The sequence below is a fragment of the Camelus ferus genome, chromosome 8 (genome assembly GCF_009834535.1).
Source record: "Camelus ferus isolate YT-003-E chromosome 8, BCGSAC_Cfer_1.0, whole genome shotgun sequence".
In the NCBI taxonomy this organism is placed as follows: Eukaryota; Metazoa; Chordata; class Mammalia; order Artiodactyla; family Camelidae; genus Camelus; species Camelus ferus.
The window spans coordinates 67,584,642-67,611,319 of NC_045703.1; the positions used below are offsets into that span (position 1 = coordinate 67,584,642).

Genomic DNA, 26,678 nt, shown 5'->3' on the forward strand with positions numbered 1-26,678 from the left:
GGAGGGTTATTTCTGTTACTTTATTACTTTATAAGCACTTCAAATTCAAACAGTTGCTATTTAAGCCACTTTGACCCTGCTTGTCATCGTAGGAGGCTTTAAAGTTGAACAGCACCCTCCTGACTGTGACACATACAGTCACGAGCAGTCCTTTGGCACCAGTATGCACTGCCTCGTATTGAAAATCGCCTTCCCATTTTTACCTCTTCACTATGTTATGAGCTCCTTGAAAACAGGAACATATCATGTGCGATGCCTCCTGGAACTGTTCTTCCTGGAGCTGACCAGTCACCCAGTGCTTGCAGAATGAATGAATAAAGCATCACAGAGACGTGAATTTTAAATAAGGGAACGAGGGGCCCACTTCTAGCTTCTGCGTGCATTTCAGATTTTTCTCTTTTTAAAGACTTATTTTCTTAAAATTGCAAAGAAAATAATAGTCTTTCCCCTCCTCCTCTTGGACATCACACCAAAGCTATTAGCAGAATGAGAAGAAAAAATAAAAAACCTTGCAAATGCCATCTTTGAAACTAGGATGACCCTGAAAGACTGTATGGAGGAAGAAGGGCTACGTAATCCAGGGAGTCTGGGAAGGTCTAGAAGACGCCAGGGAGGCTCACTGTGACAGCACATTTGAGACAAATCCAGCATTCTTCCAAAGTAGGAAGCGAACCTTGAAGAGTTTAAGGCACAACTCCTCATTTGGAGTAACAGGATGGATGCCGGGCTGGAGGTATACACTCCCTTCCCTGGATGTTGTGTGGCTGGAGGTGAGGCAGGGAGGGCAAGGCTGTGAGAGAACATTCGGGAACCTTTGAGATAGCAGTGTGCTGTGAGGGAGGGCAGAGGAGAGAGACCCCGCAGGGTGAGAAGTTCTGCACTGCCACCCCCTGTAGATTGGGCTCAAGAGAGGTCAGTGCATCTCACCACATAGAACCCTGGTCAGAAAGAATTCCTACTAGCCTAGAACATGGCCTGGCCCCTCCCCGCAAATCCTTCTCAAATAGCCGATACAGGAAGAAATCATAGTGTTACAAGATGAATCATAACTAAAAAAGCAACTTGCCTAAGAGCTATAGAAATATATCATGAGACACAAGGGGGAAAGGAACAGGAAAAATGAATAGCAACCGAAGAAGATGCACTGCAAAAAATATTGTCACAAAGCAAATGAAATGTGTAGCCAAATATACTACAACTAAATGCAAAATAATAATGAATCAGTCATCTCTAGAAAATAAGAGTTTGAAGCAGAGATGTAAATTCTTGCGAGACTATGTGACAAGACAGTAGATGAAACTGAAGTCAGCTCAGGTTCAAAAGAAGCAAAAAAGAAAAAGTATTTGAGACATGATACCTACTTTGAAAGCAGTACAGAGAAGGACTGACGTAGTCCAGGAAAGTCAAGACAGGATGAAGGAGTGCAAAATAAGACTGAAATAAGCAAAGGGCTTGAAAGGTTTAGAGATTACGTTTATGTCCCAAAGAAGATAATTAAAATAATGAATAACTTCAAGAAATTAAAAACAAAAACTCAAAGAAAACTTCTGGGAATAAAAGAATGATCTATGATTTGAAATGCCACACCGTGTAATGGGAAAAACTGACCCAGAATGAACAATATTAAGAAATATTCTAGCTAAGTTACTGTGCTTCAGAGAGAAAGACTCATCAAGCACCCAAGCTGAAAGTTTAAGCCACGTGTATAAGGAGAAAATCAGACCGATGCCATTCAATGAAGACAGTGAAACAGGCCTTCAATGACCTCAAGGAAAAGAAGTGAAACCCAAAGAATTTAATCTAAGCTCTCATTCCTAAATAAAGACAGTGGCTGATTATTTTGAAATGATTATCTTAAAATATGGTTCCTACAAACCTTTTCCCAAAAAGCTGTTAGAGAAAAAATTCTCAGTAAACACAGTGGTAAGTGGAGTAATCCATCAAAATTACTGATGGTGATCACTGAATCTGAGATTAAAATCCTGATCCTGTTTTGGCTACAGAACAGAATGTGAATGTCATATATCTGACAGTAAAGAAATGTTATAACGAGCAAGGATTGGAAAGGGAAAGGAGAGAGAATGTTAGAGGTAGTGTAGTGCACGGATTTCCTCAATATACTTTCTCCAGATTGGAAAAAATGCATCATTAAAAGCTGATAAATTAAGCAGTGTTACTGGTGTGTTTTAAGATACAAAGACAAACTCTAAAAACAATGATATGATTAATTAAAATTAGTTTATGGAAGGATGGTTGAAAAGAAAGTAGAAATATACTAATTTTATAATTATTCATAATAGTTAGCCAATACTTATCTAAAGAAATAGAGTATTAGGTGTATTATGTAAAGTTATAAAGGTAGTCATTTGTATAAAAATACAAACCTTTCTAATTATCAGAAAAAATACACATAACCAACACACATTGGAAAATAAAAGACACTGGAAATGATAATAAAAAAATGGCATAAAAGCTAATGACAGAATTAAGACTAAACATTTCTGACATTTAAATAAATGTGGACTCAACTCCTCTATTGAAAAAATAAATAAAAATGCTCTTTGATTGATTATAAAGCAAAACCCAACAACTTACTACGTAGTTGAAGTATAACTTTTCTTCAGAAAATTTGAAAAGAAAGAAATGCACAAAAGCATATACTAGGAAACAGCCTAAATGTCCATCGACAGATGATTGGATAAAGAAATTTTGTTATATCTATACAATGGAACACTATTCAGCCATAAAAAATGACAACATAATGCCATTTGTAGCAACATGGATGTCCCTGGAGAATGTCATTCTAAGTGAAATAAGCCAGAAAGAGAAAGAAAAATACCATATGATATCACTTATATGTGGAATCTAAAAGAAGAAGAAGAAGAAGAAGAGGAAGAGGAAGAGGAAGAGGAGGAAGAGGAAGAAGACAAATGAACTTAAATGTAAAACAGAAACAGACTCATAGACATAGAATACAAAGTAATGGTTGCCAGGGGGGTGGGAAGAGACAGACTGGGAATTTGAAATTTGTAAATACTAACAGGTATATATAGACTAGATGAACAAGTTTATACTATATAGCCCAGGGAAATATGTACAAGATCTTGTGGTAGCTCATGGTGAAAAAGAATGTGACAATGAATATATGTATGTTCATGTATGACTGAAAAATTGTGCTCTACACTGGAAATTAACACAACATTGTAAACTGACTATAACTCAATAAAATAAAATAAAATAAAATAAAATAAAATAAAATAAAATAAAAAGCATACTGGGTAAATGTGAACAAAAATAGAACCATAATTTTATCAGAAAAAATTGAATTTATGATAAAATATATTAATAAGATGAAGGAGACCCTAAATAATAAAAAGGGAATCCACAATGGTTTCCTAAGATAATTTTACAAAACATTTAATTAATAGAAACTGTTCTAGAGTATAGGAAAAGGAGGAAATCTTTCAAAAAGTATTTATAAAGCTATCATAGTATTGATATCAAATAACAACAAAGATAAAGGAAACAACCTACAGACAAATATTATTTAGGAATATTAATTAACTCTAAACAATATATTATTAAACAGAATAGTGGAGCACATTAAATAATAATATATCATATCTAAGATGAGTTACTCCAGGTATACAAAGAGCTTAATATTAGAAAATCTAATAGTATAATTTGTGCTAATAAATTAAAAGAGAAAAATTGTACTATTATCTCCATAGATAGTAAAAGGCATTCAATAAAATTTAGCATCTACTCTTGTTTTTAAAATCTCTCAGTAAAACATGGATTGATAATTTGTCATATAATTTGCTCAGTATACTTTTTCCAGCTAAGAAAAAAGCTGATAAATCAAGTAAATTATGAATATATTTACAGATATAGTAGCGAACACTGAGAGATTAAATAACCAACTAAGATGAGGTCATGGAGTGGGGGTTGGGAAGGAAAGGAAAATGTACTGATTTTATAATTACTCATTATAGGAAGTAAAGTACACAGATAGATGTAATAGAAGACACTTAAAAGTAAGACCCTGAAGGATAAACTTTTCCTGATTTCTTGCTCCAGATTTAACAATGTTTTCCAAACAAAGCTAAGGTTATTTATAGGAATACAAAAATATCCAGCACTGAACAAAGCAAAATTTACAATGTCTAGTGTTCAATCAAAAATCATCAGGCATTTAAAGCTGCAGGAAAAGAGCCAACATTGAGGAGAAAAAGAAAACTAGATGGACCCAGAAATGACACAGATGATGAAGTAGTAGACAAAGACATTGAAGCAGTTACCATACCTTTATCTTGAATGTTCAAGAACCTAGAAAAAGAGTGAACATGTTAAGTAGAGACAATGGAAGATATTTAAAAAGTCCTCAGTTAAATTTCTAGAGATGAAAATGACAACGTCTGAGGTCAAAAATACGCCAGATGAATTAACAGCAGATTGAATACTGTGGAAGAAAAGATGCATAGACTTGAAGACAGCAGTAGAAACTATTCAAAATGAACCTGAGGGAGAGTCAGTGAGCTGTGGGACAACTCCAATACAGGTAACTGGCATCTGCAGAGGAGAGTAGAAAGGGTGAATAGAGAGATGAAAAAAAAATTTGAAGATTTGTATATTTATACAATGGAATACTACTCAGCCATAAAAACTGACAACATAACGCCATTTGCAGCAACATGGATGCTCCTGGAGAATGTCATTCTAAGTGAAGTAAGCCAGAAAGAGAAAGAAAAATACCATATGAGATCGCTCATATGTGGAGTCTAAAAAAAAAAAACACAAACAAAGCATAAATACAAAACAGAAATAGACTCACAGACATAGAATACAAACTTGTGGTTGCTAAGGGGGTGGAGGGTGGGAAGGGATAGACTGGGATTTCAGAACTGTAGAATAGATAAAAAAGATTATACTGTATAGCACAGGGAAATATATACAAGATCTTATGGTAGCTCACAGAGAAAAAAATGTGACAATGAATATATATATATGTTCATGTATAACTGAAAAATTGTGCTCTACACTGGAATTTGATACAACATTATAAAATGATTATAAATCGATAAAAAAGGTTAAAAAAATATTTGAAGAAATAATGGCCAAACCTTTTTCAAATTTAATAAAAATTACAAATTCAAGATCTAAGAATATCAATTAATTCCAACCACAAAAAAAAAAAAAAATCAAGAAAGGCACCTAACAAAAATCTTGCAGGAACTGACAAACTTTTCTAATAGTAAATGTTTTAGGCTAGTGGGCCACATGTGGTCTCTGTTGCATATTCTTTTTCTTTTCTAATTTTTATTTTATGTATGTATGTATGTATGTATGTATGTATGTATGTATGTATGTATTTAAGGAAGTACAGTCAGTTACAATGTGTCAATTTCTGGTGTACAGCACAATGTCCAGTCATGCATATACATACATATATTCATTTTCATATATTTTTTCATTAAAGGTTATTACAAGATATTGAATGTAGTTCCTTGTGCTATACAGAAGGAACTTTTAAAAAAAATTTTATATATAGTGGCTAACATTTGCAAATCTCAAACTCCCAAATGTATCCCTTCCCACCCCTTTCCCCGGGAGCCACAATTGTTTACTGTGTCTGTGAGTCTATTTTATAGATGAGTCCATAGTGTCTTTTGTTTTATTCCACATATGAGTGATGTCATATGGTATTTTTCTTTCTCTTTCTGGCTTGCTTCCTAATTTTTAAAATGGGATTTCAAAATTGTAGAATAGATAAACAAGATTATACTGTATTGCACAGGGGAATATACACAAGATCTTATGGTAGCTCACAGAGAAAAACATGTGACAATGAATATATATATGTTCATGTATAACTGAAAAATTGTGCTCGACACTGGAATTTGACACAACATTGTAAAATGATTATAAATCAATAAAAAATGTTAAAAAAAAAAAAAAAAGCTCTCCAGAGAAACACCCCTGTCAAGAAGTGTGAAAGTCAAGGAGACCTCCTTTACACTTACTGTTATCTTTAAAAAGTTAATGCCAAATCTTTAAAAAAAAAATTAAAAATAAATGCATAAAAAGCACACTTAACTCAAAGGCCATAACAATGCAGGATTTGGCCCATGGGCTATTGTTTGCTGACTTCTAATGAAAGCAAAAATATTGTGTTGTGGATTTATAACCTAGAAGTAGAAGTAAAATTGTGCAAAGCCCGGGAGGACAGAAACGCAAATGTGCTGGTGTAAGGTTTATTTTCAACCCCCGAAGTGGTATAACAGTACTTGGAGGTAGACTGTGTGGAGGTAAGACAAGTTCTATAAACCCTAAAGCAAAAAACCAAAAACCCAAAATAGAGTTATAGTTATTGAGCCATCAAAAAAATAGATTCATTTAAAATACTCATTTCATAAGAAGGGAGAATAAGAGGAAAAGGGTAACAAAGGACAGGTGGAACAGAAAGAAGACACATAGCAAGATGGCAGATTTAAACCCAATTATATCAATAATCACAAGAAATATAAATGGTCTAAACACCCCAGTTAAAAGGCAGAGTTTGTCAGATTGGACAAAAATGACCCAGCTGTGTGCTGTCTACAGATATTCACTCTAAATTTAAGGGCAGAGATAGTTTAAAAGTAAAAGAATGGAGAAAGATAGTCCATGTGAACACTAATCAGAAGGAAGCTGGAGTGGCTGTGTTCATATAAGACACAATGGATTTCAGAGCAAAGACTGTTCTCAGAGATGAAGAGTTCATTTCAAGTAGACAGCTTCCCCACGTTTCCCCGCGTTTCCCCTCTAGCTTTCTTTGTCCCCCATTCCTTAAAATCCTCTCTCTACCGTTCCCTATCTCTACATGTGGAAGAAAAAACTCGACTCACACCAGTCAATTCTCCAACTCTCCAAACAAGTCCTACAATTCAGTTCTAACGTTAACTGCCTGGAATTAGTGCAGACCCCACAGGTTTAGAGTTTAATCCCACAGACGGCCCCCACTTCAGCTGCCAGTCACAAGCCCCACATTGTCCACCTACACTTCTGACCAGCTGGTTGTAAATCAGATTCCCACGACCCCCTCCTTGAGTTCCCTACCTTGCTATAATGGCTCACAGAACTCAGGGAGCACTTACATTTACTGCTTTATCATAAAGGATGTAAACAAACAGCCAGATGAAGAGGTACACAGGGCAATGTCTGGAGGGGCCCTGAGCACAAGGACTTCTGTCCCTGTGGAGCTGGTGTGCCGCCCTTTTGGTACATGGATATACTCACCAACCCGGAAGCTCTCTGAACCCCGTAGTTTAAGGTTTTATGGAGGATCCATTATGTAGGCACCATTGATCAAATCACTGGTGATTAACTCCATCTCCAACCTGTCTCCCCTCCCCGGAGGCTGGGGAATGGGTGATGAGTTTGCTCTGGAATAAGTTTAACATTTGGAAAATTGATTCACAAGAATGTCGTCTTTTTCGTTCTCTGTATTTGATCAGGAACCTTGGAATGATGGTGTGTTCCTCCCTGTGTGATTTTGGTGGGATCATCACCCCCTTTCTGGTCTTCAGGCTGATGGAGGTTTGGCACGGTTTGCCCCTCGCTTTGTTTGGTAAGACTTCATGAAACGTTTATCCTTCCTTCTTTCCAGCCCAGTGTGAATAGCAACACATATTAATATATAGTAACACAATGTTAATATATAGTAACTATAATATATGTATTATACATAATATGTGTTATAGTTATACATAAACTATATGCTACATGTTATTTTATGTACAATATATTACAGTTACTATATAAACACTATTATGTATAAATTATGATTACTATAAATACTTTATTATAGCCTATCAATATAGTAATATATATATAGAAGCTTGTCAGAATTGAGCTTCATATTGTTCTTGAGGTCTCTGAATCAACAAAGCCCCCAATACCTAAACATCAGGTACGTGGAGCTTTATGCTCACGTCAAAGTAAAATGAAGGCCACATGCCCTTTTCTTATTCTGCCGTCTCCCCAGTTACCCGACTGCTGTAATTTTCTAGATGTTCCTGACCTTATGTGTCCCTTACACGCGCGTCACCTAGGCATCTCTTTAGTTAGCTGTCATCACCTGCGAATGGTATTGGCCATGCTCTAACGGCTCCATGTGAAATCTGTCTTGTCTGAAGCGGTGGTGGGGCTGGTTGCCGGGGGATTGACGCTGCTTCTTCCGGAGACCAAGGGGGTCGCTTTGCCTGAGACCATCGAGGATGTGGAGAACCTGCGGAGGTGAGCCGGGCTGCTGGGGGACGCCGAGGGCCACGTTAGACCTGCCTTCCCACGTCATGAACACCCCCCATCTCCTTTCTCTTAAGGGTTAGGAGAGCTTTACAGGTATTGTCAGCCTTCTATTTCTCCCAGAGCTGCTGTAGAGAGAAACAAAACACAGTAACCATTGGCTTAAAAGGATAGACAGGAGAGCATGAGCGTGCGTTTCTGATGACAGTCGCCTGGTCCAAACTGTGAGACAGAGCGATGTGTCTGTCATACTGACCACCCGGGTCACCCAGCTCCCTAACTCACCCCAGGAGCTGAGAGCTCTGAGTTGGGAGCTATTTTTAAATCAATCGCCTGTCCTTTTAGCAATTGTTGGTTCAGATACTTTAGTGACTTTCTTCACAAAGAAGAACGGCTTAAAACTTTCCTTCTTGTGATGAGGACAAGGGCTTCAATGGAGTCTCAGATTCTACTCTTGAAGCAGTAAAAAAAGGAAGAGAGTGTTTGTTGAGGTGGTCGTTAGGCTCCGTTCCACGGAGTCCACAGCGAGGACACATGCGTCCCTGGCAGGCAGGGAGAAGAGACTCTGTGGGGCCGTTAAGGCCTGGGTTCAGCCTGGCTGTGGTCGCTTACTTGGCCACGTGACTTTGGGAATGTCATTGAACCTTGCAGAACCTTAATTTCCTTGCCTGAAAAATAGCCACAATAGCACTTAACTTAGAGGGCTGCTGTGAGAATTCAGTGAGATGAGGTAGGTGGCAGTGACTAATCCACTGCCGGGCACGTAGTAGGTATTCCATAAATCCTAGGTTTTCTCCATTCTTCCTGCTTATTGTGTGACCTCCTCAGTGATTCCTAAGCTTAGTACGCAGAAGAATCACAAAAGGAGCTTGCTCAGGCGCAGATTCCTGGGCCTTCTAGGTTTTTGACTTGGTACATGGATGGGGGAGCCCGGGAACCTGCACTTTAAAGGACGCTGTCCGTTCAAGCCCTCTATGCACCTCGCTTTGAGAAATTCTGCATTTCTCAGTACTGATAAGGGACAAATACCCTATTTTAATTTGAACCCATTTTTGTAATTGCTGACAGTGTGCTTCTTTTTGGTCCCCAGAGGTAGACGTATATAGCTGATATTGACTATCTGATTTTAAAGTGTTTCAGTATAATTTGTTAATAGGCGTGTTGACATCTTTTAGGATGTTTTGTTCATCCCTTTGCCCCATCATCATAGACCTGCCTGGGGAGGTCAGGGGCTTCTGTTCTGAGCCCCACACCTCCCTGGGCACCCTCTGTTCTGGACGATGCCCTTCATAATGTGTAATAATCACTTGTTTCATATATGTCTTCTCCACTGTACTAATTCCATAAATAGTAGCCACAGTCCATGGCGAGAGAGATCATTTCAATTACATCTTCTTCCCGACTTTCTAGGAAGAACCGTCAGGGGCTGGGAGGAAGGGTCACGCTAGCTAACAGGGCGCTCACAGTGCGTCAGCCTCACCGAAAGCTTCAGGTGCCTTCTCACCCCGCCCTCTCAAAGCACTGTGAGGCAGCTACTGTTAAACCCACTCTACCAAGGAAGGAAATAATGACAGATACCCCCAAACCCCCGGCTTCAAAATGGCACGTTGACTGTCCGATGATGGAGGGGGACCGTGACACAACAGATGGCTCTGCTTCAAGGGACAGCCAGCTCTTTCTGCAAAGGGCCAGGGAGCAGATATTTCGGTCTTTGGGGCCATCTAATCTCTGCCGCCGCCCTCATTTCTGCCCTTTCAACAAGAAAGCACCTGTGGGCAGTACATAAATGAATCAGGGTGGCTGGGTTCTGGCTTTATTTATTGACGTTTGGATTTGGATAAATTTGAATTTCATCTCCTTTTCAAGTGTCCAGAAATGATATTTTATTTTTAATTTTTAAAAACTATTTTAAAATGTAAGAAACCATTCTTAGCACACGGGTCACAGCAAAATAAGCAGAGAGCCAGAACCAACCCTTCCCTCCTGTATCATTTGCTATCCTATTCTCAGCTTTTTTCAGACTTCTCCCGTGTACAGCTTTGCAATGGTTTCTTAATCAAGATGTTATTTATTTTAACTTAAATTTTTATTTTTGTTTGCTACAGGAAAGCAAAGCCCAAAGAAAACACGATTTACATTCAGATCCAAACATCAGAACATCCAAATAGCACCTGAGAGAGATGCTTCCCTGGGGACCAGGTGGCAGAGATGAGGACAGAGTTACTATCTGAAGGAATGGTCGGAAGTCCACCTGCCCCTGTACTCTTCCTCGTACTTGCCTGCCCCCAAACCAATACCAATTCTAAAGAACATGAAGCGTCTTTTCTTTCCCCTTCCCTTCCCTTCCCTTCCCTTCCCTTCCCTTCCCTTCCCTTCCCTTTCCTTTCCATCTCTTAAAGCCCTGGCTATCTTTTATCTACTTATCCTTTTTAGTGAGAGTAATTGGTACTTAATCATCTGAAGTATTTTGAAGATCCAATAGAATTAAATGCTGCTATAAAAGAAGCCTCTGTAACTGACTTCCTAGAATAAAGTATTGTTTTATTCACTCTCTGAAAGAAAATGTTTTTGTATTTGTAGGTACTTATGTTGGCAAAAGTGTTTCAACACATAGGTTTCCTGGAGGGAACTTGGTTTTTAAATATAGTGACTTCACCAGCAAACCCCAATCACATTTCCACACGTAGAATGAAGTAAAGCATGCTCCTCATTCAAAGGCCAGAATTTCTATGACCTTTTTTGGGGAAGACGTTTCTGGCACCTACATTCCAGGAATACTTTATTCTGTTTCACTCTTGGCTTTGGTTCTTGTTGGTGATTCTAGAAGGTGAACTCAGATGCCAGCTCTGGAATATCACAGTGAAGATATCAAGAAGAAGAGTTCAGCCTACTGCGAGTTAGCAGTAAGCGGTTCAAGTTCTGGTTCAAGATGTGATGTCGTTCCTGGCGTGCACAAAAACCTTATTTGAAAATTTCTTTACCTGGGAGACAAGCCACAAAGACCACATGATGGGCACCCTTCAGAGCGCACTGGGGACAAAAAGACTCTAATGCAAATTGGAGGCACGATGAAGGACGTGTGCTTGTATTGCAAACTCTCCTGGCGGGACTGGCTCAGGCAGGGTGTGGCCTCAGGGACTTGGGCTCTTCCTGTTCCGTCCTGGGCAGCATCTGACTTTCCTTTGAGAATGAACATTGGCTTCTCAGAAACCTGAATCTGTGCCCTTAGCAAAAACAAAAAAAAAGAAATCAACTTATACTTCAATTAAAAATTAAAAATAAAGAATTAAAAATCCAAACCCAAAACACATCTGGACACATGGAGCACTTCATTTCAGCTTCTCCAAAGCAGAGTCCTGACTCTGTATCTTATCTTTCCGACCATAACACTTACACTCTTTCTTGGTAACAAATATGTAAATTGCAAGCTTTGAATCATTTTTTCAAATACGTATAAAAAATGCCCTTTCAAATCTTAGAATCTTTTGGCAAAACTTCTGAGGAAGGCTTTAGACAGAGAGGGGTCATTATTAAAAATCCACAGTGAACCTCCAACTTTCTGCTTGGAAGACATGTCTAGACCAACTAGATGTGTGCGGTTCTGTAGGAGAAGCAGGTCTGAGTTTAATTGAAAAGCACGAGGGTTTAGATTCCTAGTGCGGTTTGTCTGATCCGGGCAGGAGTGTGTGTCTGCGGGTCCAGGAGCAGCTCCTCCTGGTGAGGGAAGAAAGTCTGAGTGTTGCCCTGTGTGTCAAGAGGTGACACTGGGCCTCCTCCCTTCCTGCCTTCCTGGCTGTGGATACAACAGAGCCTAAGTCAGTCCCGAGTGGGTGGGGTGAAGGGCACAGATGGCGTCTGAACACGTGGAGAGACTGGGAGGTGGGACGCAGTCCTGGGGAAGCAGAAGCTCCTGGTAAGGGCAAGGCGGCCAGGGGGCCCTGCTTCCCGGCAGCTGTGCCGTCTAAGCACGAGCTGAGCACCTGCTGGGTGCCTCGGTCACCCTCTCAGAAAGGCCCGAAGGCAGCTGCAGGGTGTGCTGGGAATAGCGCCCACGTGAGAATTCACAGTAGGAACAGAGCCTTTTAAGGCAATTTAGGTCATATTGTTGGACGTGGAGGAGCAGCACTGGCCAACCTTACAAACTGATGGGGGGATTTGAGGGTCTGGAAAATCGCCTCCCCAGTCCTGCCCCAACATTTCCTTCAGTGTCTAGAATCCAGCCTTCAGAGATCCTGTGGCTCCTGGGATGGGAGGAGGCGGAAGAAAAGCAGGAGGGGTGGGGCCGCTTGTCAGGCAGGAGCAGAGTGGGGACCGGAGGTGCAGGGACAGCGCCTGCAGAGGGCGGGGTGATCACGGGGCAAGAAGCCTCACTCTCAGCCCCATTCCCCAGGGCAGAGAGTGGCCGGAGAGCTGCAGCGTTCTCTCACAGAGGGGGTCAGAGCTGGATGTGATTCCAACGCCTCCTCCACCAGCTACTAATCTAATGGCCTCCATCAAGTTCCTGAACTGTGTGAGCCTCTGTGTCCTCCAGACACCCACCCGCTAGTGGGTTGTGAGGATGCTGGGATGCTGTGAGAAGCTGGCAGGAAGCTGGGGAGCGCCTCCCAGGTCGAGGTAGTCACCCAGCCTCCCTGCCACTTGGTCCCCAATTTGTATTGTACTGGGGACCTGCAGATCTCCAGCTGGAGATGGAACTGAGCCATCTGACCAGCTGACTCCCTGCAGCTGGTTGCTAAGGGCAGAGCATCCTATTGTTCACCCCACTTCTTCCTCCTCCTTGCAGGTGAAGCTTCAATGTCTGATGTTTTGAGATGTCTGTGGAACAAAAGAGATGGTCAGTGCGGGTCTCTGAGAAGGGCCCTGGGCTCTGGGCACGCCTACTCTGCATTGGCTCCCAGGGGGTGCATTAGTCTGGGTTATATCTGACCGTAACAGAAACCCCTAAATATCAGAGGCGTAAACGAGATTTAAGTTTCTTTCTTTCTCATACTCAAGAAGTTCAAGGACAGCCATACAGCTCTGGCTGGAGGCACAGGGACAGGCCCAGGTGCTGCTGGCTCCTTGCTCTGCTAGGCAGGGCTTCCCAGGTCCCAGGTGGCTGCTGGGACCTGCCCATCATCTGCACACACACTGCAGGGGCGGGGCGCAGCGAGGAGGACAGCCTTCCTTTAAGGACATTTCCTTGGAAGAACAGGGGTTTGAGATAAAAACCAAGTTGGAGAAAAACAAGGTTACATTTCTCACACATTTGAATTTTATGGCCAGAGAACTCATGGAGTCATGCCATCCAAATGGGTCTGTGAGTGAACATTTTTCCCTTGGGGACACATGGTTCTGATTCGTTTTAATGACTGCATAGTAAGACATTGTGCAACAGAAGTTATTCAGCCGTTTCTGTTTTCTGTTCCTAGAATTTTGGTCCCCTTCCCTGGAATATGAATGATGGGGTTTTCTGTTGGCTCTCCGGCCCCATCTCATTTGTCACATCCCTTCTGCTGGGACTGACTTTCCTTGGGGGTGGCCAGGGGGACTGTGAGGACGGCAGCTTGGCACCATCTCCTGGTCAGGCTTTCTCTCCAGGGCATCTGCCCTTGGCCATCCTCCATAAACATTCCCAAACTCCAGCCTGCACCGTCTCTTCCTTGCGTTTGTCAGAATGTCCAAATCAGTACACAATCTATTTCTGTACTTTCAAGCATTTTGTGTACTAAACATATTTTTCTTGCTGAACCAAATCCTACTTGTCTCATCTTTTGAATTCATTTTGCTCTCTCTCCATTACATGTCACATTGCACATGACGTTACATATAAAATCATCACAAACATACATGACTGCACGTGAAGTTTCTCAATGAGGTACATTTCCCAAGCAGATCAGTTACAAATTTTGCTCTGTCTTAATGAAATAACTGCCCTCCTATTAGATAACGTACTTACTGCTCTGACGCAAGCAAAAATGTCCTGACTTCCTGCCCTTGGGGAATGTGGAGTGAGGGGCGCTTTTGCTGTCTCCACTCCCCTTGGGGAGTGACAGAGTAGATCCCAGGGACCAAACGGCCGATTGTTTAGTAGGTTTGTCTCTCTAGGACCTTTTGGGAGTGGAAGGTGGGTTGGGAAGAAGACAAGGAAACAAAGAGATGGCTAATCTGCTACCCAGATTTCTGTAAAGCTCAAAGCTGCCTTCGAGATTAAACATGGAGGGACAAAGGGGATCTTTAGAAGAAGGGAAGGAAGCTAGAAAGACGGCATGAGAATAAGGTGCATATTTGACCAGATGAGCCCCTCAGAGGTCAGGCAGTTCCCACGCCTCTCCCCGCCACCTCCTTGACTTGTCCAGAGGGAAGCCAGGACACGGAAGATGGACAGATGCCCTTCAGCTGGCTCAGCTCACTTCTGACAATGGCAGGGTGACGTCTGTCATCCTCATCCTCTCACCCCAACCACACCCCCTTCCACGGCGTTTTTCCCCAGCCGCCCAAGAACCAAAGGGCTCACTGTTGCCAATGGTCCGAAAGAAAAGGCACCACCTGCTTCTCATGCAGACCCAGGCTGGTGATGTCAGGCCCAGCCTTCGCTGGTTCCGGGAGGGCGTAACAGGGCATTTTAAGAGCTAAAGAACAGCTGAGAAGAGAAGTGGGTGGCACACGAGCCCGTCTTCTAACCTCTTCAAGCCAGACTCTAGTTTTGTTTCCATCTAGTCCCAGACTAGATGTCTGGACTATTTAGAGGATCGTGCTTGGTCATTCAGTTCCCCTCATTTAGGAAAACCTTCTCAGTGTCCATTTGTGCCTCGGGGACCCTCTGGTTGTAGTAAAATGTTCATCCCCTTTCCTGGCCTAGATGTCCACCACCCCAGCCTTGGTCTCCCATCTCTGTGACTTCTTCTCCAAGTGCTGAGGTCCCCTTCTGACCCCAAATCTGTAATTTACTGTGTCCAGCCTGACAGCCCAGACCTCTCTCTAACTGTTCAAGGAACGTTTGGTTTTTATCTGTTCTGGTATCATAGCCCAGTCATTAATATTATTAATAAGATCTAGAATTGTCCTTCATTTAAAAAATACTCTTTAAACATTGCCTGTGTAAGGCAAGGCTTTGTGCCCTGATCTTAGTCTCAGTCCAAATTTGAACTTTCGGCCAAGTGTCTTGAAAATATTTGTAATTTCACTCAGTGACTGAGGCTGCCTCTAATATTGCTCTGCCTGTAGCCAGAGCCTGTGGGGCCATCTCGTGTGCAGTCCTAGTGGCCAGTTTTTAGTCTCGCATACACAATTTGCTTAAAAGAAATTAAGATTCCAAGAAGGGCTGCTGTGGCTAGGCCTAGGGACAGGAAAAATTCAAAATTCAAAAGGGTGGGGAAATGTTTTTGCCAAAGAGAATGTTTTTGCCCATCAAAGATGACCAAGGTTGTGTTAAAAAGACAAAGAAACCTAAACATGGGGGGTCCATGATGGCCAAGCAGGGACAATTTTAACATCAAAACAGTCATTATAGTCAATTGGAACAAGCTGAGACTATAAAAAGAGTCAAGTCCGTGATAATACTTAAAAGGAACAAATAATAGGAATTATGCCAAGGAAAAAGCACACATGAGTTTCTAATAAAGTTTATAGGGCATTCTGTTCATTGTTCAACACGACTAATGTGACTTTGCCACTCAAGTTGCGATTAACACCCAGGTTAAGAGTCACAAGTATGAAACAGATGTGGAAAGGTCCTCACACATGCTTAAATACATATCATGTCTATGATTTGACCTTATTAAATTAAAACAAAGTGGCCATCCAGAATTAAACTAACCTGGAAACCAAAGTCAAATCTTTCAGGGCCTCAATCCAAGATGAAGACGACAGGTCTGGAGTAGAGAACACAGACCTGCCTGGTCCACGGGGGAAAAGATGACGTGTGCGGCATGGAGGGCTAGCTGGTGGTGAGTGGCCAGAGCCCTGGGGCACTGCCCCCGCTGTGACCCGTGGGCCTGACTGTCCAACAAGCCAAGAAGTTGTGCCTGGGGCAGAACTATCACCTTCTAAGATTAAAAAAATTTCAAAATGATACAATTTCTTAACTCATACTGAAAAATTAGAAATTATGAGACTGTCCCTTCCTGCCTTATCAATCACACTCTAACAGCAACGATAGTCAGACCTTCAGGTGGCACTGTGAATCAGGCTAGGACCTTGAAAAGCTCAAATTCTTAACGGCACAAGCTCTCCCCACTTCCTCCTGCTACTGTGGACACAGTCAGGGAGGGTGAGGACAGGTGCTGGTCAGACAGTGAATGGCCCACGATCCAGAGAGACCTGGTGAAGCCCAACTTCATGGGACTGCGTGGTACACCACTGAGGAGGAAGTCCAAACATGTACTTCGATTATTGAATTGGAAGACAATAATCAGACATGTGCACCAAAAATAACACGTATTTTTTTAATCGAAGTACAGTCAGTTTACAATGTTGTGTCAATTTCTGGTGTACAGCATATTTCAGTCATGCACACACATACATACACTCATTTTCATATTCTTTTTCATTATAGGTTACTACAAGATATTGAACACATTTCCCTGTGCTATACAGCAGAAACTTGTTGTTTATCTATTTTATATATTTTAGTTATTATCTGCAAATCTTAAACTCCCAGTTTATCCCTTCCCACCCCTTTTCCCCTCTGGTAACTGTAAGTTTGTTTTCTGTCTGTGAGTCTGTTTCTGTTTGGTAAATAAGTTCATTTGTGTTTTGTTTCGTTTTGATTCTACATATGAGCAATATCGTATGGTATTTTCCTTTCTCTTTCTGGCTTACTTCACTTAGAATGACAATCTCCAGGTCCACCCATGTTGCTTTAAATGGCATTATTTATTCTTTTTATAAAATAGCTTCTTCTTCTCCTTCTACTTCTTCTTCTTCTTTTTTCAGAAAACTTGAATGAATCACTTGATGCTAATCCACTAAATACAATTAGCCAAAAGGCTACTCGGGAAGGGGGCAGAATAAGGTGGAAAACCTGTGACCCAACTCAAGGGCACGAAGAATTACTGTCTGGGGATTTGGGAAATAAAACTGATGACACACTGTCATTTGGAATTGGGAGGTTCTGGAAGATTTCCCTTTTCCAGTATGGTCCCTGTGGACCAGCTGCTCCTGACATGGTTGTGATTGTTCAAAGCTGGAGACTCAGCCCACGACATCTGACCCCTGGTGTTCTGGGTCCCAAATCAAGGGCTGCTCTTTGATGAGAAAGATAGATTTCCAGGACAAACGAGACTACCTCACTCCAAAGGCTCGTGTAAGACATAGAAGTGGCCCTTGAAAGCTTTTCCTCTGCTGGCTTTGTTCTAAAGGACAGTTGTGCAATATTGGACCATACTTGTCTACAGGGAAAAGCTGGATAATTCTAGCATTTATTGCAGGAATCCTGGTTAATTCAAATTAAAAGTAGCATATTTTCTGCCAATGCTGGTATGCAAGCCACTGCACAGAAGAAAGCAGAGATGCTAATTGATGGTAAGTTAAAGAAAATGGTGCACTTGGTAATGACAAAAAAAAAAAAAAATTAACACCAAAGAAATACAGTGAATGAATTAATGATCCATCTAAGACTAATGAATGGTGGTCTCCCAATGGGGACAGTGAAAAATGCTCTTGACCTAAGAATTGTTGGATCATACAGGATAATCATGATTATTGGGATATACAACCAGACCTCTCTCACCCACATCCCCATACTCACTTTGTCTTGGGTAAATAAAGGCCAGAATCAAGGGATACGATGCCCCAAGAAGTCTCTTAGCTGCTTCCATCCATTGATCAATCCATCAATCCAACCATCCACCATTAATTCACTCAGTCATTGATTGACCATCTACTATGTGCTAGACAGTTTTAGGGACTGGGGATCCAGTTAGAGGAGAAGAAAGACAAGATCTCTTGCCCTTAAAGAACTTAAATTCTAGTTGTGGGAGACAGACTAAAAATAAACAATGATCGAAGTAATTTCCGAAGAAAATTAAGTCCCCGGGGACAAGGGAAGCAGAAAGATTTGGGTGGATCCCTGCTGGGCTAATTTAGTTTAAGTAATTGTGTAATAATTTTTTTCTTTTTTCTTGACTAGAGAATATAGATACATTTATACCTTGATTCCTGAATGAGTGTATATCCCTTTTTGCCAACTGAGGGATGATTAAAAATATATGTAAATTGTTGGGGGGAGGGTATAGCTCAGTGATAGAGTGCATGCTTAGCATGCAAGAGATCCTGGGTTCAATCCCCAGTACCTCCATTAAAAATAAATAAATACATACATAAATAGATAAATCTAATTACTTTCCCTGAAAATAAAATTTATTATTATTATTATTATTACTATTACTATTATTATTATTATTATTATTATATTGTTATTAACCAAAAACATGTAAATTCTTTTATTCAATGTTCTTAAAGACTTTTCTGCCTCTTGGTTACAACACCCCTTCCCCAATCTATTTAGACAGAGAGTTATGTCTTAGTTTACTGTTCTTGTCTGGTAAGGTTTATTAACATTAAACCTCAGGGAGTCTGTGAGTGAATTTCTTTATCAAACTACAACTTTTGCCTTCTCAACTTTCAACTGCTGGAGTGGAATGGTCTCCCAATTTCCAAATTTCAACCCTAGGCAGTGGGCACACTATTTTATTTGTCTTCCTCTAGTGGGAACAACAGCTCAGGGCCCCACACCTGCTCTTGTAATGCAAGTAATATTGAGATATTGTTTGGACGTTGCATTTAACTAGGAAAAATGAGTGGGTGGAATCCTTTAACCAACATCAGACTCTTGATGCTCGAACGTTTCCATCTCATCGTGAGCAAAAGTATCAAAGAGCAGTCTGGCCAGAGATGGGTGGAAACCCAATTTGCAGCATATTTAAACTCTTCTAATACCCCCTTGTCTGTACCTGCAAACTTTGAAGAATGACCCACACACTCTTTGTGTGACTATGGTGGTGGCCTTTCCATTTAATAATAAGAAACACACTCCAGGAAACTAGCTTAGCTACTAATTCTGGGAAAGATTGTAGATTTCATATTCAAAAAAGACACGAGCAGAGAAAACATAAGCAAACGTTGGGAAGATTTAGAAGGTCAGGAGGAAGTGATGAACCTGAGATACCATAGCCAAGATTTCCTTTTAAAAGAGTTCCCCTCACCAAAAAAGGGAAATTTTAAGAAAATCTCTAATTCCTGTCCTCTCCAAGTTTCTAGAAGATAATGAAGTCATGAAAAGGGAAAAAAAATGTTAATAGATACACCACTTTTAGAAGAAAAACATCTGGCACGGCAGCAGAGACACACTGAATATTACAGAAAACTGAGTTAGTGAATTTGAAGATGAGCTTGAGAAGTTCTGCTAGAATGCAGAGGGAAGTGGCAGCCAGCGAGCACGGAGGGTAAAAGGTGAGAGAGTCAAAGAGAGCGGACACCGCAGATGCAATGCACACACGTAGAGCGGAAATGGTCAGTATTAAACTTCTTGTTGTTTTCCCCTACGCTTCAGGTCTTGTCTGAGTTCCACGGAAAGCAGGGGAGTACTTTGGTCAGGGATGGAATCTGGAAGAAGCTGGGAGTGTGGGGAGGGGAAGGGGGCAGGGAACTCATTCCAGATTGTAATGGAATGAACTCATTCCAGAAGGACCCCACGGGGCCTTCCTGGGACAGACCTCCCCCCTCCATATCCTCTGCTGTAGCTCCTCTCTGAAGTATCTAGACAATACTATCTCATGCATATTTCCTGAGCTTTTTAGACGTTAAAAACCACCACCCATAGAAGAATTGAACTACTCGACGATCATGAGCACGTGGCCCCCAGACCTTCTGGTACCTCGGGATGGATGGTGTAGACCGCCCTGCTACCTCAACATCAACCAATCAGGGAGCTGTGCATGAGCTGATCATGCACCCTGGACACTCGTCTCTCACTGGGCCTTTAAATATGCTTTGCTGAAATGCTCTGGGCAGTTTGGGGTTTTCCTGGGCATGAGCCACCCCATCTTCCTTGCTCAGCCCTGCAGTAAACCTTTCTCTGCTCCAAACTGATGGGTTGTTTGGCCTCATGGTGCATCCGGCACTGGAACTTGGTACTTGGTATTACATTTGGTAATAAGATGGCAGAGATGTGGTGATATCCAGAATTATTGGATCAAGACAAAAGACCTAATGTAATCACACCAAAGTTACCATGGAGACAGTCCTGAACACCCCTAGGAGATGGGGAATTCCAACAATGCCCTCCAATTTACATCAAATGCATTCTGGTTGAATTATTAAAATGTGGCAAATAGAATCATTTAAAATCCCAGAAGACGATATGGGTCAACATTTATATAATTTTGGTTTGGGGAAGACCTTCTAAACATAATACCAATCAATAAGCCATGAAGGAAAACACATATAGGTTTGTCTACTGAAATTTTAAAAATTTCTATATGTGAAAAATCCCAAATAAAAACCTAAAAGTCCAATGACCAACCCCAAGACACAATCTGGATTCCATGCCAATCAAAGAGTTATTACTCTTAACATATGAAAGGCTCTTATTGATTAATAAGGAAAAGTGGAATATCTCCCAAAAGAAAATGGGCAAAGGGCAGAAATTAATCACATCACAGTAAAAAGAAAATTGCCGAGAAACATGAAAACGTGTTCAACCTCAATGCTCAAAGAAACACAGGCAAAACAACTGTGAAGTGTGATCTTTTGCTGGTTCACTTTGCAAAACCATGTGTGCACGCGTGTGTGTGCGGATGTGAGGGAAAGAGGCCGCGCGAGAGAAACTGGGTGTAGCAAGGACGAGGGAAGACACACTCTCCCGGAGTGTGTTGGTGGAATTAATTTGTAACATATTCTGAAGGACAATTGGATAGATGCAGCCAAAGTCTTTCAATGGCATCACTTAGCTAATAAACGGAAACATCTCTCTCACCTCGGCAATAGCCCTGCTCTCAGCCCTCCTCTCTACTGTTTCAGCTTGCCTGCGGCTGCAGACACAGAGTAACGGCAGGAAAGACAATTCCAGCCTCCCTCAGGCCTTCCTCACTTCTCCTGGACCCTGTCTGACCTCCTCATCTACTCTCTTACTCACCGCAGCGCGATGATGTACCTAGTTTGAGCTGTTTGAGAGAATCCTGTTTAATCAGTTTTAATGGGATTTCATTTCATTAGGGACACTTGGCCTGAATCACTCTCCTCTTCTCTGGGATTCTTTAGAAGGAATCGCTCCCCTGGTTAAAGTTGGCCAAGTTTTCTGGAGCCAAATTTATAAGAAGGGAAGGGGACTCTCTTTAGAACTCCCTTTGTCCTCTCATTCAGTTAACAACTGCCCCACTGCACTTCTCGTTGAATAGCATCCTCTTGCCCCTAGAACAGAGAAGACCATTGTTTTCAAATGTGTTTGAGCTGAGATAATAGTGTGTCAGTGTCTGGCCCTGGGCGGTCATTTCCCACTTAGGACAGTTGGAGACAGCCAGGCTGGGCTTTGGAGGAGGCCCCTGAAAACGCCGGCAGCTGCTCTCCTTTGAAGACCCAGGGATGAACTTTTCCTGGCCTCCCAACTCACACTGGTGCAAAGGAAAAAGCAGCCTAGGTTGTCAGCTAGGAGAAGAGGTTTTTGTGCATTTTGTACCAACCCTTGTTGACAGGGGGCCCTAAACAGAGCCTGTGGGAGTGGGTGGAGTTCTGGGACTCTCCTGAGTGTGAGGGTCCCAGCCACAGGACGTGGGACATGAAACATGGAACATGGGGCTGTGGGGAACGCTACGCAGGTGGGAGCAGCCTCCCACACAAGAGTCAGCCAACATCGAAGCCGTTTATGACAGCTGATGCTCAGAGTCTAAATGGTTGATGCACAAAGATCTTTGCAAGACACACATTTACACAAATAAATACCATACGATAAAATTAGAACAAGTGTGTTGGTGGCTGTCAACATGAGTATGAATGGGAAACTGAAGAAAAATATGATTTATTGAAAAATATTTTTTAATACAGGTCTCTGCCTTTTCCAGAGTGTGTTTCTTGATGATACAAAATGATTCTGGTGGGAGGGTACAGCTCAGTGGTAGAGCACGTGCCTAGCATGCACGAGGTCCTGGGTTCAATCCCCAGTAACTCCATCACACACACACACACAAAATAAACAAATAAACCTAATTACCCCCCAAATTTGAAATTAAATAAAATAAGATTTAAAAAATTAACTTTAAAAAAGGCAAAAAAAAAAGAGATTCTGTACAAGGCCTGTGGGCTATTAAATAGAAAGGCCGTCATCTCAGCCACACACACACAATTGTGTCCATCTAGAAGGTGGAGTCCTTGTGCACTATTGGCGGGAACGTAAAATGTGCAGCTGCTCTGGAAGACAGCGTGGCAGTTCCTCAAAAACTGAGTCTGAATCACCATATGCCCAGCAGTCCCACGTCTGGGTATGATCCCGAAAGAAGTGGAAGCAGCAGTGTGTTGAAGAGATACTTGTCCACCCGTGTCCACAGCACCACTACTGATGGTAGCCACGCAGTGGAAGCAACCCGTGTCCACTGATCAGTGAATGGACAGACAAACGTGCTTGCACTTACAACGGAATATTATTCAGCCTCAAAGAGGAAGGAAATTCTGATATTTTCAGCAACATGGTTGGACCTTGAGGACAATATGCTAAGTGAAATAAACCTGCAAAAAGACAAATACTGTGTGATCCCACTGTCATGAGGGACCTGGGGTCATCACATTCACAGAGACAGAAAGTAGATGGTGGTCTCCAGGGCCTGGGCGGAGGGGAAATGGGGAGTCTTAATGGGCACAGAGTTTCAGTTTAGGGAGATGAGAGTCCTGGAGGTGGATGGTGGTGATGACTGGACAACAGTGTGAGTGCACTTCATGCCCCTGAACTGAAGGGTGATCAGGATAGTAAACATTATATGCTTTTCACTACAGTGCTCAGGTGAGTTTTCCCCACACGTGGCAAAGTCTCAAGCAACCGATGGAGTTAGGTTATCTCCGACCTGTGACTCCCATCCAGTTATTTCGCTTCCCCTGCAAATCTCAGCGGAAGTCCACCTTGGGTCCCGGACAAGGTCTGGCCTCCCTGGGGCACTTGTTTCTCCTTCTGGGCTGCCGATCGTTAAGCAGGCACTCTGTGTCAGTCCTTGTGCTGGCTGAGTGTGTGCAAGTCGCCATTTTAACCTAACTCCTTGTTGACCGCGTTCTCTTCTGCTACAGCTTGAACTCCGTGATCCAGGAATAGCACCTTCTTGTCCCATGTTGACTCTCTATGCCCAATACAGGACATGCGCACAGCGGACACTTCATAAGCACTGGTCAAATAAATGCTGCTGTGAACATCAATAAGGCGTCTACTTTTGCACTGCCCCGTAGATTTTAATCCCTTTTTTCTTGTGCACTGTGATTGGCAGAGGTTTTTCAGTAAGACCTACAGACCACATTGAGAGGAACAGTTCTAAAACTAGAAGCTCTTAAAACTATTCATGGCAAATTCCTTTTAGCTGCTCTCAGTCTTGTCAGAATCTCCAACATTCATCTCTGGTAGATTCTAGTGGGTTTAAGCCCTGGCCTTGTGTTTTGTCAGGACTTCCCAGCATCGAAATATAAATGGGAAACAACCATGAATGTCCTTTCAGATATTTTGTTACAGTATCTTTCTCCAAGAGAAGAAAAGGCTCACACCTTGGAGTGCACAATAGCCAAATATAGGTTATCTTGATTTAGACTGACCCCCAAAAGGTGCCATGAAGTCTGTGGTTCACCAAAGGTCTGTAGATGGAAGAGAATGTATGTTTCCCCCTGGACATTTCTTTTGCTCTGCTCTTGTAGCTGCTCTGGCTGGTCCCACTGTGGTGACAGCTCATGCCACAGCCATGGGCTAGCCTCACAGTACATCAGATATTTAAAGGGATTTGTCTTCTTGTGGCTTTAGTCCCAGAAGCAGCTGTCAGAACACATTAGTTTAGTTAATCAAAGCTGGCCATTTAAAACTTTGTTGGTTAATACTTGATTTTTTTTTAGTAGTTTCTGAGGTTAGTGAGAAACATTCTTGCTCTTTTGTTTAATCACATTGATTTGGTTTAGTTGTAACGTATGCAATCTTCTTTTCCATCCTCAATACCAGAACTTTTGTTTTATAAAAGTATGTCAAAAAAAGAAGACGTGTTATTTATTCTGTCACATTTTCAAGTAATCATTACCAGATTTTTATTATCATCACCTGATTTAAGCCAGTCAAAACAAATAGTCCATTGGATCCAATTGCTTTCCAATTTTTAAGGACTATTGGGTGAACTGAACTATGGTTGCTTCTTTCTTAATGAGTCAAGAGAGCTTGAACCTTCAGTGACCAAGGAAACCACAACTGCTCCCATGCCCTTTTTTCCTTTAAACTACAGTTTGTTTGCTTTCATAGAATAGGAGCTTGCAAGATCTTTCTTTCCTTGGCTATTAACTGGCTTGATTAGTAATTACATTGTATTTTACCCTGGTTAGGAAAATACATTTCACTTGAATAAAATGGAATGGTAGTTATTTGCTCCAGTTACTGGATCAAATGCAGTTAAGAAAGACCCCAAATTATGTTTAAATACAATAAATATTGATTTAATATTATTAAATATTATTGTGAATTGTTCTTTAAAGCTAATTAGATCTTTAAAATGTACTTAACTGAATTTTGTTTTTTAACAGCATACATACATACGTGTGTGTATATGTGTGTGTGCGTTTGTATGTGTGTGTGTGTGTGTGTGTGTGTGTCTATGTGTGTGTGTGAGGTGCACATTAAAAGCAAGGAAATGGGAGGGACAAAAATCTGGAATAGTTGTTACTTTGTCCAGATGGGGGCTGGACCAGGGATGGGGTCAAGAAGGAAATCTTTATTGGCGACCCATCTATCACATATGCATGTACTTTTGTATACACCAAATACTGCCTAACGAATATTTTCTAAAAACTGCACACATGACAGAAAATGGAGGAAATGCCCTAATTATGAAGAAGAGCATTAAAAATTACCACTACCTGGAAACTGAGCTCTATTCTTCTTTTAACTATTTTGGATGAAAGTGTTTCTAAAATGCCTTATATTTTTTCTTGCTTTCCAAAGGAGTACTTACAAAGTACTCGAACCCTGTTTTTATGATATCTGGTTGTTTTGGGTGTAAAAATTATTGTGTGGTTCTCTAGGGTACTGATGGCCTCAGGGCCTCCAGCCCTGCTCCTGGACCTTCCCGTGTGAAGTGTCCCCAGGCTGCACTGTGTGTGGGGTTAGTTTCCAGTGCGTTTGTTCTCTTAGATTGTTGTGGGATGTCTCATCACTACCCTCTTTTTAAATTCCTCTTTAACCTCTGGTCCCATATTTAACAGGCATCCTTTTTTTTTTTTTTTCCCCCCTTCCTAAAACCCTCTCTTATCTGCCTGCTTCTCCATCTCCAGTTCAGGCCAGCACTTGGGGCTCCATGCCTCCGGCCACCCATCCTTTCTCTCCTGCCCAGCTCTCTGCCCACAAGGTTGAGGTTGAGCACCCCTGGCTGCCTTCCCCACTCCTGCACACGCTGCACCTCAACCACCCACGGCATTGCCCCCAGACCAGCTGCTATCTCCCCACAAAACACACTTTCTCCTTTGTCTGTGGATTCCATGCACTGGAGCTAAGTGTCAGCTCCCTGGGTGGTGGGGAGACATGTCCCCGCTCAGCAAGCAAGACCAGCTCTGGTTTGGGGAGCCCCGGCCCATCCTTCCTGCTCGTTCTTGCTCTGTACACCATGCTGTCATTACCCAGCTATTTCCTCCATCCACCTTGTTCGTCTTGTCTGGGTGCCTGACGTGATTGGTTAGTAGTCCGTGGTTAGCCCTCCGGTGTGGCGGGGCATTGCAGGGACAATGCTGAGCTGGGTACAGCCCAGTTTGTTGTGTTTGAACTGGGCCCCTCCTGGGTTGTGAACTAGGGGGCTCAGGGCCTGGGTGGGCTCTATGCCTCCGGCTGTCCCTGACCCCAGGAGTTCTGCATGATGTGAAAATCGTCACTGAGCATCTGTGGCTACATCCCTTGTAACATTCCACATGCTTTCCTGGGCATGAGAGATGGCTTTAGAAAACGTGCAGGTAAGATATGAAGATACGGGCCTTTTCAGAATTCTTATCAAAATCTAAAGATGATAAACATTTTTGTCATCGGGAGTTAAGATCTCCATAAGAAATGCTGTCTGCAGGAAGCCCTCAGGACACCTCAATGGTGACATCTGGAGCTGGGAAGGGAGTTCTGGGCCAGAGCCATTGACTTGGAAATCGAAGCTGGCACCTGGTGTTCAGAGTTACTGCTTTTTAAGAGTTTCTGGGCCCACAAGCACTGAAGT

The 26,678-nt window shown here is 42.0% G+C and overlaps 1 protein-coding gene across 1 annotated transcript in view; it reads left to right on the plus strand.

Annotated features, from left to right (window-relative positions):
• Positions 1-10,849, plus strand: part of SLC22A1 (solute carrier family 22 member 1) — a 32,168-nt gene extending 21,319 nt beyond the window's left edge. Inside the window, exons 9-11 of the mRNA XM_006179034.3 lie at positions 7,497-7,609; positions 8,178-8,277; positions 10,392-10,849. Coding sequence (XP_006179096.3) covers positions 7,497-7,609; positions 8,178-8,277; positions 10,392-10,461 — 283 coding nt within the window. The 3' untranslated portion in view covers positions 10,462-10,849. The remainder of the gene's footprint in view (positions 1-7,496; positions 7,610-8,177; positions 8,278-10,391) is intronic.
• The last annotated feature ends 15,829 nt before the right edge of the window (positions 10,850-26,678 follow it).